Genomic DNA, 14,745 nt, shown 5'->3' with positions numbered 1-14,745 from the left:
TTGCTTAACAGGCCGCGTAAAACCATTCCTGTTGAAAGTCTATGGTGAATGCCTTTGTCCAGCTGTGAGCATCCTATGAAATGATGACGATGTTGGCTTTAAAATAGTTAACTATCAAATGAATATGCCTAACAGGAGTCACTGATCTGCGTGATCATAAGTGAAGTTAACAATCAGATGCACTCGCGTCTCAATAGATGAAACGCGATGAACCGGTAAATTCGACATCTTTCAGACGTGTCGCCATACGTAACGCACTGGACTGAAAAATTTTACACTCAGTGAACAGCGTAATGAAATTTGTGGTGATGAATATAAATCTTTCATTAATATTGCAGTCACTTTTTGCGAAACAACGTTTCCAAGTGTTATTCGACAATAAATTGCAAGAAGTTATTTATTGTTAGAACATCTTAAGTAGCAGTAAGCAGGTAGTTTCTGGTGCCTTAAGGTTCTTACTTTCACCCAGGCAGAGGTAACGCGGTAGCGGTGTAGGTAGCACTATTTTTTTTATTTGTTATTTATATAAAGTGTGTAGTGTTTTATGTTGAGTGTTATTTTTTTCTTACGATATTTACACACCTGCTTTCTTATCTCTGCACCGCTTTAGGTTGTCTGGTAGAGAATATGTAATGTCTGCCATTGTATAAAGTGTAAAAAGTGTGTTTAAATAAATACATTTTTGTTTTACAAAAGTACAAAGTAATGCATAAAACCCATATAATGAAACCGTTGAAATACATTGAAATCGAATCCCAATCCGACATTCTCGGGGTTTAACTTGCCCGTCGCTATGTTGAATTACAATTAATACTTAATTATTCGAACAATTACTCTATAATATACTATTACAATACTTTTTGGTGTTATTTGAATTTGACGTATTACTAAATTAATATTTTTGAAATTTGGTACATACGGGTACACGCCAGAATATTCAAGTGATGATCTTGTAACGGCTACACTTAAAGCTACTTACAAGTCTAACGGATTTTAAGAACGTGTAATAATAGCATTAGTTTATTTTAATATTTCTATTACATTTGTAATTATCCATTGGAGAAAAATATAATATCGTACCATAAAGTAAAAGTGTTTATAAAGATGACATTGACAAGCACTATAGGACGATTTCTCGTCGTGTTTAAAATCGATTTAAATGTCGAACACGTTCTGACTAGTACAAAGTTCAGGTGGTCTTTAACTGTATTTATTGTCATTATCACCTTTTAAACCGTCGGATGTTCAGTGTTGGATATAGAATTTTAAATGTTTGTGTAGACCGATTTTTCGCTACATATTTTTTTCGCCTTGACGAAAATAGCGATGTTATGCAACTATCGCACAATTGGCTAAATTATATAGTACCTATATTATTATATAATGCCAGCGATTCAGTGAACATAGAGTTTTTGACAAACAATACTCGCGCAATATCTAAGCACCTGGAAAAATAGCTTAATGTAAGCTATCATTTAGTTATTCCGTGTCCAACTGTAATTAGAGATGCTAGAGATATTTTCAAACGATAGACGCCCACAAGGCATAGGGCTCACCCAAAGATCGCAACAATAATTAGACCTGTGCTGATTGGTTGATTGCTATTGGATGTTGCTGAAGTGGTTGATTCATTTAATGAGGTACCCACGCGATGTCTTATACTACTATTTATAACGTTAAAGTAATAGAAGTTACATATGTTATCGGCTAATTGCTAGCAATTCTCAACCGACAATACATTTCAAGTAAAGAGAGAATAATCATCTTGTTGACAGATGATGGACTTCGAGTTCCGTCAGTGCCACAGGATATTATCCCCGCAGATGTATATATAGTCTTTTAACTTTGTCTGTGTAAACATTCCGTACGGAACATCAATGCGATGTACTCTACACTAGTCTTATATTTCATTAAATAAAGAATAATTCTGTAATATTATGTTAATTTTTAGGTCTACATTCATTCATGTCATAGAACACTTACGTTTATTATGAATTAGCTACGTCAAAATAACAAGCGGTTACGAACTAAATTACATATTTTTAGTAATACCAGCCATTGATATTTACATAAAACTCTTGACCTTTGTACTAAAAGCTTTGCTTTTCTCGACTGGCCTTTAATATTTTTAAAATTTATTCGATATTCAAATCTTGAAGTTTGTTGGATGATTTAAAATGTAAGGGTAGATGAATAAACCGTACTCTTTTTCATTTTAATCGGTGGTAAAACATACTGGTTCCAACTGGGGTTATTCGTTAATTCATTTATTTATATTCTTTCTATTTTGATTCATTTATAGTGATCGCTTTTATAAGCATTCATCAAGTGAAAATGTCTAAAGAATTCAATATGATAAGGTAGTTTTTAGTATGTCCTCAATTACACATTCTTTGATTTACTTATATTCTTTAACTTAAAGCATCATTACGAACATGTCTTATATCTTACATGAGCAGAGCCTGTACCAAGCACCTTTTTTATCACTTTAACAAAAAGATAAAACGAGCTATGGCATATTTACACCAGTTCCACGATGTCGAATTTTAATATTTAGTGACGTCATGAAAAGGTCTACGACATACATGACCCTGCTATCGCCGATTATGCCAATTTACTTGACGGAAGAGTACCATCTTTTCCTCGTCAAGATACGATGAATGAATGGAAATGGAATGAAAGGCCTATTCCTATAGTAAGAAAGCAAACATTCGGAAGCATAAATCTAGCGACTTCCGATGACTTTAACATTGTCGTCTGTCCGCCTTCTGGGTAGACGTCTTACGATGTACTTACTGTTACGTGGTTTCCATTCAGAACTTTAAGTCTCCAGCGGCCATGTGTTCTGCGCGTTATGTGGCCTGATTACTGACAATTGCCGGTGCGCTAGACTATGTCGATTATTTCCGTTCTCCTATCGATCTATTCGCTCTTGGTTCTCGTGAAGAAATCCCGAGAACAACTCTCTTTGTGGATCTCTGACCGTCTACGTAAACCAAATATCTCATTTCTGTGTCGTAAGTCTAATTTAATATGATCTATATCAGCGCTGAGTAACATGCGGCTCGCGGGTGAATTGCAGCATGTTAAACATGTTTATGCGACCCGCCAAGCATTTCTAAAATTTTAATTATTTTATATTAAAAATGTTGGCGCATGCTGAACCTAAACGATTAATTAATAATAACCACGGATCAAAACTGTGTGACACAGGATTAGAAAACTGCGGACGTATACATACGCTTGTGTCGAAAAAATATTGCCAAAGTTTTAATTAAAATTTACAAGTATATTTATTGCATATTTATTAATATTTATAGCATATCCATTACTAAGTATTTTCTTATTGTAATGTTTATAAAAATGATGATGATGAATTAGAACATAAAGTAATTCACTTAATAAGCTAAAATATTTAAATTTGAATTGGCCGTTTGATTAAAAAGTTGTTGACCCCTGATCTACATGGTCAAAGGACGTGGCTAAGCTGAGATATAAGAGTTGCGGACCATATTCACTAAATAAAAAAAATATAAAACAATTTGTTAGATATAATGATACTTGTTGCGGACTTCCCTATAGATCTCATTCGTTGTACACTAAGTAGAGTCTGTATTTGAAAGGAGGGTGGAAAGTTATCAGTCAAAAGAGTATTCAAGGCGTCAGCTGGAAGCGAACGCTGAATAAGCGTTTTATCAGTTAAGGCCTTTCCACACGTTACATTTACGAACGTTTGGACGCTGTTTCCTTCATAATTTCTACACACATTTCAATCAGTCATTAATTATTTTTTTAGATCTTAATATTTTTTTGTTAAGTAATAGGTGCTAAGGTTTATTTATATTTTCAATATAAATTAAAGAATTTTTATATCATTTCTGCCTCGCTCCATTTTTTGTCGTAAACGGTAATCGGATATGTGACTGCATATTTGCATAAAGTTAATAAATTATGGAAGTGGTGGCTATGCTTAGTTATAAATAAGTAAAAAATGAAGGAAAAGTAGTCTTCCTGCATACAGTCTGCAGCAATTGTAACACCCACACACATGCGCACTCACGCTCACGCGTACTGTTCGGAACAAATCTCTCTATTAATCTCTAAAGAATGTCCACTTTGATTCTTTCTTTGTGTTAAATATTGTGGTAGTTAATTTAGTTTAACCTTGAAATTCAGTTGAATTTTTTATAATTATTTTTTCTTAATCTAGTTTAGTTATTTAATCGGCACTTTAGTTCATTTGTTTTATTTTTCCTCAATTTTTATACTGATTTTATCTATGTTGTGTGTGTGAATTGTGGGTAACATATGTATAATTATTGTTTAATATGAAATTTACTACCTCTAGACATAATGTCTAATTTAATATTTTTATAACCGCGATGGATAACGCGCTAGAAACAAGTCGTGTGGAAAGGTCTTTAACGCAACAGCTTGTGCCGATGACTTTACAAACGTGCCTTTTGTTAAGTTTGTTCGAGTATTCAACCACTAAAGCGTACACTTCACGAGTTGTTGACCGCAACGAATATCATTTTGGTAAAATCGAACAACAATAATTTAAATACCGCATCTTTCATAATTCATCAGGGTTTTTTTCGTATTATTTTAAATATATTTAAAATCAGTATTTCTTTGGTTAATTGAACATTTCACAAGCATCAGGTTGTACTTCAAAGATTTTTTTTTAAATATAAAAGCACTTATTCAATAGTTTTAACAAAATAAATTTGTTACACAATAAATAATAGGTTATATTAACGCTTTACAGAAAATTTAACGGCAAACGTTTGTAATAGAATGGCCACCATGGATTGCTTCTATTTCGCTGTTGTTGTAATTATTATCTTTCTTATTTGTATAAGAGTGTTTAAAAATATAGACACGTAGATATCGAGTACTTCTTGACCTATAAAGAGCTTATAACAGAGACCTTGAAGACTTGAGTCGTTGATAAAATCGATAGGAATTATAATATGTAGACAAGGTTGTTACTGAATTCTTATGACTGTTTCACGAGCTGCTAGCGTGTAGTTCTGGCTTATATAGCTGTATATAAGCCAGAACTACACGCTATATCTATAGTGGGTCACCAGTTTAGTTACACGTAACTTTGGTGACCCACTGGTATTAATACGAATGAACTAACATCGACGGTTTAAATATAAAAACTGAATTTTTAAACTTATATTTTATTAATAGAATTATGTTGATTTTTTTATGATTTTTCATTCTGACTCTTTCATTCTTGGTAAGCCAATTGTGACTCAATGCATCACGGAGAGGGCCATGTAAGAGATTTTCCTAACAGATCAAGAATGAGGAGATCCGTAGACGAACCAATATAACCGAAATACACCATGAAGCAGTGGTAGTCCAGCGGTAGAGGACTGAGACTTACAATTTTAGGTCGCGGGTTGGATTCTTTGAATAGTCTTTTATATAATTCACACTTTGTGCATTAATTATATAGGATTGACACTGCCTTCAAACAAGTTTCAAGAGGTTAGGCTGGAGCGTCCTTTCCATACGATAATACGAGACTGCGATCGCCAGCCAGTCTGCCAAACGGGGCGATTATAGTATATCCTCCCTTAGACATCTTGGGAGGATTTTACCTGAGGATGCCCCGTTGAGGAGTGAAACATGTGTAAAGTAAATTAACGGTGGTAGTTGTGTTTCGCATTGTTTGCCGCACGCGCATTTATCAGCGGGCTAGCAGGCGGTGCACTCCATTGCACGACTACTGCTGCATAGCGAAAGTAGATATATATTTGACCCTTTCTTAGTTAGGATAGACTTCCGTGAGGTAACGAGGTAACGTCTGAATCTATTAGATTTTTGGAGGAAGCTTATGCCTTGTAGTGGTCGTTTATAGGCTGATACAAAGACCCTATGAATTAGCAAGTTGAAATGGTAGTCGGCAAGTTACATGGCGCGTAGAACTCAAGACAATGTTCTTGAATTTCGTACAAAGGATATCTTCACACAAGGTGGACAGACTCTGTTAAGGTCTTCAGAGACTAGATGCAGGTCGCTTTAATGTGGTTTCTTTGGAAATTTATGGGACAACTATATGTAGCAATGGATATCCTGTGGTTGTATGATATGATGATGGTATATTTTTATATGTAGCCACAAATTTCACGGGTAATATACCTTAATTATGTTCACTGGAATGTAAACACGATAAACATGTTTGTAAACATCTTGCAAAAAATATTTGAAAACTATAATAAAACATCGACGCTGAAAGAAATTTAAATCCGTTGACATGTAGTAGAGTGACGCTAATTAGGTTAGATAAGCTACAAAATCTTCTAGCATAACATTGATTCCTATCATGGATTGTCTCGAGGTTACTATAATTAAAAATACACAGAATTTTTAATTAGACCGATGGCTAGGTGCTTTGCAATTAAATAAATATAATTAAAACTAAGACCAAGACATAACTATAAGACTTGAAGAGACCAAGAGCCAATTCGTCCTCAATTGGAATGAAATATAGTAATGAAGGTTTATATAATAAGGTACGTTGAAAATGGATATCGAACACCTCAGACAAGGCACCAGAAACGTCGTGAATGTAAATATAAACTGCAAAATAATCCGATAATTTTTTCGGATTTGTTTCATTCAGAAAAAATAAATTTGCTTTATGAATAACAGTGGTATTATGAAAATATAGATTCTTTTTTAGTATCTTTTCTTTTTCCTCGTTAGTTTTCCAAACTTTTCTTTCTTCTTAGCAAGGCGAAACAATTGTTCGCGGGGGATGATTTTCGTTTTTCTCCGTATATTTCGTGGCTAGGAATTTTTCGTTGTCCAGCGAGTCTTCTTTGTTCCAAGTTGCTCATCATTATAGATTGAAGCAATTTGTTCCTATCTCGTCTGAGCCTGTGACTGAAGTAGTACATTTTTCCTTTTTGATGGCCTCCATTATTTTCCTGTTCTTTTTTGTAAGGTACATAATATTGCGATTTGTGTGCTCTTAAAAAATAATATGTCTCTAAATCCTTAGAGGACATAATTATAAAATTAGACAGATAAATATAAAAATATGTTTAAACTGTTTACTTATCTATTTAAAAACTTTTTATACATTTTATGTACAACGGCGAACTCAATGCCGCCATTCTCTGTCAGCTAAACGTTTTGACGGTGCAGAGATAACTTAATTTTGGTGAAACTAGTTAATATTTTAAACATTAAAAATAAAATAGAAAAGCAAAATTGAGAAGAAAAGTTTATCCCTTAAAGCCTTTGGAACTCGGAGGATAAAATTTATGTTTTATTAAGTAATAGATATTCCTGTATACTATATCGTTCAAGTTATATTCAAAGAGTAATTATTAATTGAAACTTTTAATTAAAGGTTACGAACAGTTACGAAACTCGTTACACACCTTACAGCATTATTACGTCGTTGTGGAGTTGTTAAATATGTATCAAGTTGAAGCCAGTATAAAATATACTTGATTTACAAAATGGAAAATGTATCTTTAGTTTATAAACTAGGCTAAAATTTGGATTTTCATACGCGTGTTTTTTTATTTTTCGTTTCTACACTCGAGGATGTACGTTGTGAAATATTTTCTATAGAGCACAGTATTTTTGTGTACTTTTTTTTCAAACAATATTTTGTATAAACCTTGCTCACCATTGACAGTTTTTAAAAAGACCTTTTTTATTCTGTGTAATATATTTTTACTGCTGTTATTTATTTAAATTCTGTTACATTCTGACGTGGTTATTTTTGTAACATTCCAATACAGAATGTTTGTTTTTAATTTATAATGTAACCACCGCTGAAAAGCGGAGGCTTTCTCATTTCTGTTGTCCCAGTGTACATACACTTATTGTTTGTGCAAATATAAATTCACAGCTTTCGAACATAGCAAAAATTTGATTATGAATTTTACTCATTAAAATCATATAAGATGATTAGTATTATAAGCTTTTCAGATCTCTAGAAGCAACAGTGTGCAAATAGTAAACTACGGTAATTCAAAACAAGAACTTTTGTTATCAACAATTCCTTTAAGCTTTCATATGTTTATTGACAAAAAAATATTCCGAATATCAATTCGCAAGATTGCAAATTTCAAACGACATGTAATATGTTAAAAAATATATATGTTATAAAATTAGAAGTAATGAAATAAACAAAGTTGTATTAAATACATTTTAAATCAAATAATTTATTATATCCATGCCAAGATTATATGGATCTTTATTTTTTACTGACTTTTTAAAATAATATATGCGTATAAGCGCAGAGCCTCGTTGAGCCGACCCAGTTTACCTATCTAAAGTTTTTGAATACAATTTCACGAAGAAACGAAACGCAGAAGTTAGTGAAAGGGTTAGTATATGAATAAGATGAATACGCATGAAAGTGTGCCTGTAATTTTTTATCTATGGTGAAGAGAGAGAGAGAGATAGATATACAAGATGGCGGACAGTTGCAAATTTTTTTTGCGAGTAGATTATTATTTTCAATACGCAGACCGGCACGGGCGAAGAATTAAATAATAAAATAAATTTCGCGTCAGTTAACTCAAGAAATCCATTTCAATATAATAAATAAATAGTGTATTCTCTCCATACCGTTGCTTACCAAGCAAGAGCTCTCTTCATGGCAATATTTACTTAATTTCTTTCTTTCCATTTCGATTAAGTATAATCAACTAATGATGTCGTCCTTCTATGATTTATGTTACACCGTACTATGAATACGATTAACCTGAAAGAGCTTGATAGGTGCTTTGTCCATGTTTATCGAAAAGAAAAAAGGAGGGCGTTCGTAAGGCATTAGTCTGTAGATGTTCATGCGATAGTTAAATTACTAAAATCCAATATAGTGTCGGACCGACATGAATAGATCAAAATTGGTATAGACACATAATAGAAATACACAGGTGCGTGTTAACATTCGTGTTATATGTGGATACTCGAATAATATCGAAATATTGGACCGATGGAAATTTTCGCCGAAGAACACGTTTTTTATGTGACATTCTAGTAAGACGCAATAATGAATAGCTTTTTAATAGAATTTTTTACAAAATATATTTGAACATGTTCCTTTCTACGTTTCCACTTAATATAAATTAAAATAAGAAATAATTAAAAACAATTTATAATTTATTAATTATATAATAAAACAAAAGAAATAAAAATGAACCAGATGAACAAAATGTACTTATCTGTAGTTTTTCGTTGAGGGAAGGCGACGTATGTAAAGTAAGGTATAAAAGGATTTGTGACGGACAAAAGAGAAATGAATGACACTACTGGTGGATTGAAGAAGAGTATGAAAAAAAATTGAATAAATTATTATTGTATGTGTTATCCCTGTTTATCTAAGACAGGGGAAGTATAAAAGGCCAATAGAGGGAGCTATTTAAAAACATAAATAAAATAAAAACAAAATTTATTCAATAAGAATAAATCATTATAAAAATATCAAAACGTTAATTCATTCTTTACTAGTCAGTCTAAAATCACTTCGGTGATATGTCTATAGAACTATGACTGTCAATAAATCCATTGTAAGAAAAAACTGTCAAATGTAACAGAATAAAATTGAACTTTATAAGCACAGCTACGACTTTAGTGTAACGGCTTATACCAATATACTTAGAGTTTTTATCAATTAAAACACCCTGTATTTAGACAGCTGTAAACATAAATGTATATAATAAAACATAAATGCCTAGAACATAAAATTACGACGCAAATAATTACATAGTTATGACAAGATATTAAGCTTTTATTGTTCTAAGCGTGGACAAATGCTTTTTTGTGCAAAGGGTGGTCACCAATTTTGATACAATGACTATTTTTAAAAGGATCCGCGTTAGCTTTTTTTGTGTTATTAGATATGCTGTTAACGAAAACCGAATTGATATTGCCACTAATTTCACGCTAAATATAGGCGTTATGAAAAGCTATGTTCAACGATATAATTAAACGCTATTCTATGTTATTACGTAGTCAATTTCGGCAATAATTATTTTATTTTTAGCTAATTAACGTCTTTCAAATGCCTACGCAGGTATTATTGATTAAGTGATTCCTTTGTTACACCTTTTAAAAATAGAGTTATTTATGGAATAGTTACTTATCGCTCTTAAAATATTAACATATCACCTTTAGTAAACATTATTTTTAAAATCTGTCCATAAATAATTTATTTATAATAGAATATTTCGCCTGGTCATAGATGGAAATAGATACTGCTAACCCATAGCAGTTAAGTTTTATATATGGTTTTGAAAAAATAATATTTGACAACACGGTTTTCTAATTTTATCGAAATTATTTCAACCGTAGATTAGTGTACATAGGCGTCCCTTATAGATTTGCTATAAGATCGAATGGTAGCGCAGTCCATCGTCTTCCTACGACCTTAACAAGGACTCTTCCTCCTTGTGGGTCAAAGTTCTCCGTTGCGCTTGGCGCTCCGTGGTCTTCACTCCATAACCTACAGGCCCCAGAATCTATCTGTTCTGTACTCTACCTTTGCTGCACATGGCCACTTCCGTGATAACTTCCATTGGTATACGTCAACCACTTCCATTAACTATAATACTTACTTACTTACCTATAATATCAATCAACTTACAAGGAAACCAAACGCATCTTAACCTGAGACAAATCCACAGCAAACTAAGATATGTTTTCTTTAAAATTCCTTTACTCTGTAATAACATTTTTATTCAAGTTTTTGTTAAATAAACTGTTTACATTTATTACATAATTCAAAGACATGTAAAGAAGTGTATTAAAAAACTACAGTTGTTCACAAACTGTCACAAATTTTATTTTTATATATAGAATAGATGTTGACTACGGTCACGCAAAACGCATTTTGTGCAATCTATTTCGTTATTTACGTCTAATTCATTATGTGAGTATACATGACGATGTAAAGGTCCACCACCACGACAAGTCCACTGCGTAGTATTGGACTCCCGAAACACCTGAATGTGTCGTTATTAACATCACTGATTTTTAGTTAAATTATACCATCGTTTTGAATAACCTATATGTAATAATGAACATTTTGTTAGATTGTATGAACGAGGCAGTTAATTAACACCTCATTTTAGGTAAATTTTGTTTCTAATAATTACATGATTACCTGTGTAACATGTAAAACCGTCATGTTAATTCCAAATATTGAAAAATAAAAATGCATTTATATTTACCATTTTACTTAAGTATTACTTATTTTTAAGTTATTCTTTTCATTGAATCATGACCTATTTCACACTACTGCGACGCAATTACACCTGCAGACATTTTTTTTTAATTTTTCTTTTTGTAATGTTCTGTTTTAATGTAAGTTCCTTTGTTGTCAGTTTTCTTTTTTTGTTACTGTTTTATGTATGTGTATTATTGTGGTTTCAAATAAATGTTTATCTATGTGTCTATATTTTTATCTTTTGAATAGAAAAGTAGAGGACGTTAAAGTAAATATAACACTTATTCAAAACTATCTCACATCTGCGCAAGAATGCAAGCAAAACTACGTCTCTGTCTAGACAGAGCAATTACGACGTAGGGCGCGGAAAACAGAAGGGGCGCTGTCACCCTAGTTAAGGCACCACCGTTAGGCATTTATAATATGTGTAACACGGTCTTTTGTTTCTACATCAACATGAATTATATTGGATGGAAGGGTGCGACGCGAGACCCACTGTAGCTCGGTGCTTTTAGGGCACCGAATTCAGAAGGGCTACATTTTTTACTTTTAAGTAACCGTCATGTCCTAGTGAATTTGTAAGTTGAAGTGGCAATGAACCACATAGTATACAGAACAGATAGCCAATGGAGCCTTAAGGTTCTGAAGGGGATACCACATACCGGTAAACTCATCAGAGGATGTCCATCCACAAGGTGAACATACGACCTTGGAAGACGCTGGATGTAAGCCGCATCTGACTGTTCCTATGAAGCCTATATCTAGCAGTGTAAGTCCTACGACTGAAAAGAAATGATGATAATGATATTTTATTATTTATTTGGGTCCTAAAACAGAGAATGAATTATAAAACACACATGATAATATTATTAATAAACAATCATTACATTTCTAATTAAATATGGATACATCGTTGTCATTCCAGCCCACAGACGCCCACTGCACCGCATAGGCCTCCGTCAAAGATAGCTACAGAGGGATATATGCATACGAGCAGCGGCTACCCTGTATAATTAATGCACAAAGTTTGAATTACAAACAAGGGTCTGTATTTCGGCAATTGAAACGTCGAACCTACGCTCCCAAGTCTTAGTTCTTTACCGTTAGGATATCACTGCTCAATAGATACAATATGACTGAATTATATGTGAAATTTGAAATAATCTATATTATTTAGGTGTTTGAATAATATATGAAAACAAGTGGTCAAAAACTCAACCAACCTAGCATATGCATTATATGACTTTACTACAACAGTTATTTATATGATTCTCACATAAGTAAGACATTGCATAATAAAGTTTTTATATCATAATAAGTTTTTGAACATTATTAGTAGAAGTATTTGACTTACCCGACTGTCACTGCGTTTTACATTTATAGAAAAAAATTACGTTATAGAATCTTCACCGTCTGAATTTAAGGTGAAGAAGGTAGAATGCAAAACATTTGTGATAATCATATATGAATGACAGAATTTCGGCTTATTTCAGAAGGCTAACATTTACATAAAATAATTTTCGATCGATATATACTATACAGGGTTTTCCGTAACGAAAGAATAATCCTGGAATGCTGAGTATTCTTAAAAAAATCCAATCGATTCCCAAAATATATGATATCTTATATAACACACTTTTATTGAAGTCAAAGAAATTTGTTACGTTTTCGGTATTATCTTAATTTTCAAAGACATTCTTAATAGAAGTGCAGTTAATTATATGAGTGCCTATCGTAATTATTTGAAAAAAATACAAACTTTTATTTTACCACGAAATTTCATAAAAAAAATTTCAGACAATGTTTGACGTTCTTGAGTGAAAAAAAATGTATGAAAATCTGGGTAACCAACAATTTTAAAAATAGATACTGTCAATCTAATAAAAACTCCTTATTCGCGCTTCCTTTATTCGCGTATTTAAAAAATGCGACCCATTTCCTATATTCGCAGCTAAAAATTTCTTCATTACATTTCATAATGATGAAAGGAATTCAATAGGTCCTTCCTTTGTAAATGCTCTCAGATGGATTAATAAAAAGGTAAAACAGACCTTTTACAACTTTGCCAAAAAATTCAGGAAGTGCTTGAATTGCAAGATAGAGATTTGACTAAAACCGACTTAAGGGAAATGTTAAATTCACAGCTGATTGTAGATGAGGCTTTAACAAGCATTGGAAATATGACATTTAATTTGAAAAATCTTGGTGAAGGTTTGAGAATGGCAAATAAGCTTTGCGATTTCTTTATAAACATTGGTCAGTCTATGAACGGAAGTCTTATTTTTAAGAGTGAGACAAATTCCTAATATGACTGCTGCGTATGCAAGAGAGAATTACAATTTTTTCATAACCGTTGTTAAAGCCACAAGATAATTAATAAAAATGTTCAAAGAGTTCAATCATTTTTTATGTGAATGTTTTTTTGTCACCTGGGAACGAATTACCTATAATCTCATATAAATTACCAATCTGTAATCATGGTTTCTATATTCGCGCCTTATTTATGGAACATATACCACGAGCATAAAAAAACTTTTGAAACTACACATTTTCAAAATGATGTAACAAATAATTATATATACCGTAAACATGCCGTGGTTGCTATTAATATGCAAGAGTAAATTCGGTTGAAAAAATCTTATCTGAAATTGTACGGAATAAGACATGTGTTGTACATAAATCAATCTTTATTTAATAGTAAATTTCGAATTGTCTTATACACTAGTTCATGTCTAGTTCATAACCAGGGTTGACTTTTTCTATAACGTTTCACGTATTCTTACAGTTATTATGTATTAAGTCAAATTTTACAACAATATTTTCGAAGTCTATGTTAAAAGTACATTTCACCGTTTCCAGGACGTGGCGTTTATCAACCCGGCGAACGTGGTCTTCGTGTACATGCTGGTCAGAGAACTCGTGGACGGAGAGAGGATAGCGCGTCCGCAGGAGCTCCAAGCCGTCGTCCTCACCTGCCTGTACCTGTCCTACTCCTACATGGGCAACGAGATCTCTTACCCTCTTAAGCCGTTTCTCGTGGAGGACTCAAAGGACAAATTCTGGGACCGTTGCCTTCTTATTGTAGACAGGCTATCGTTTAACATGCTAAGGATTAACTCCGAGCCGGGGTTCTTTACAGAAGTGTTCACGGAGCTTAAGGCATGCGGAGTGGTGGAGAGCCCTCCCCCCGCGCCGCCGCACCCCGCACCACCTCCACCTCATCCCCTATCGGCCGCCTGACATACAGAGGTCGCCGTGCTGAGGTTGGCGTTGACTGATCGGCCCAGTCGCGTTTGATGCCGGCTTTTGACTAGCGATGGCCTTGGTCAATCTTATTGGAACTATCGGTAACTTCAGGATTGAGTTTATTGGTTTTATTACGATTGGTAGTAAAGTTCATTAAAATGAAAAAGTTTGTATATGAAATTGTGTTACTTTAGACGTGGATACTTCGTTTTTTTTTTATTTAAATTTAAAACTTATTATCACTTGTATATTTCGTTTTAAATAAAATATAAACATTATACAAA

The 14,745-nt window shown here is 33.0% G+C and overlaps 1 protein-coding gene across 1 annotated transcript in view; it reads left to right on the top strand.

Moving 5' to 3' along the window:
- Positions 1–14,455, top strand: part of Cdk5alpha (Cdk5 activator-like protein) — a 37,805-nt gene extending 23,350 nt beyond the window's left edge. The window contains exon 2 of the mRNA XM_068761883.1: positions 14,075–14,455. Within this exon, the coding sequence (XP_068617984.1) occupies positions 14,075–14,455 (381 nt within the window). The remainder of the gene's footprint in view (positions 1–14,074) is intronic.
- The last annotated feature ends 290 nt before the right edge of the window (positions 14,456–14,745 follow it).

This window comes from Battus philenor, unplaced genomic scaffold, assembly GCF_028537555.1.
Source record: "Battus philenor isolate CCGP_79_NKW_IND1 unplaced genomic scaffold, ilBatPhil1.0.hap1 SCAF_15, whole genome shotgun sequence".
Taxonomy (NCBI): Eukaryota; Metazoa; Arthropoda; class Insecta; order Lepidoptera; family Papilionidae; genus Battus; species Battus philenor.
The sequence above is the reverse complement of the archived record's forward strand: the minus strand, read 5'-3'. Positions and strand labels throughout refer to the sequence as shown.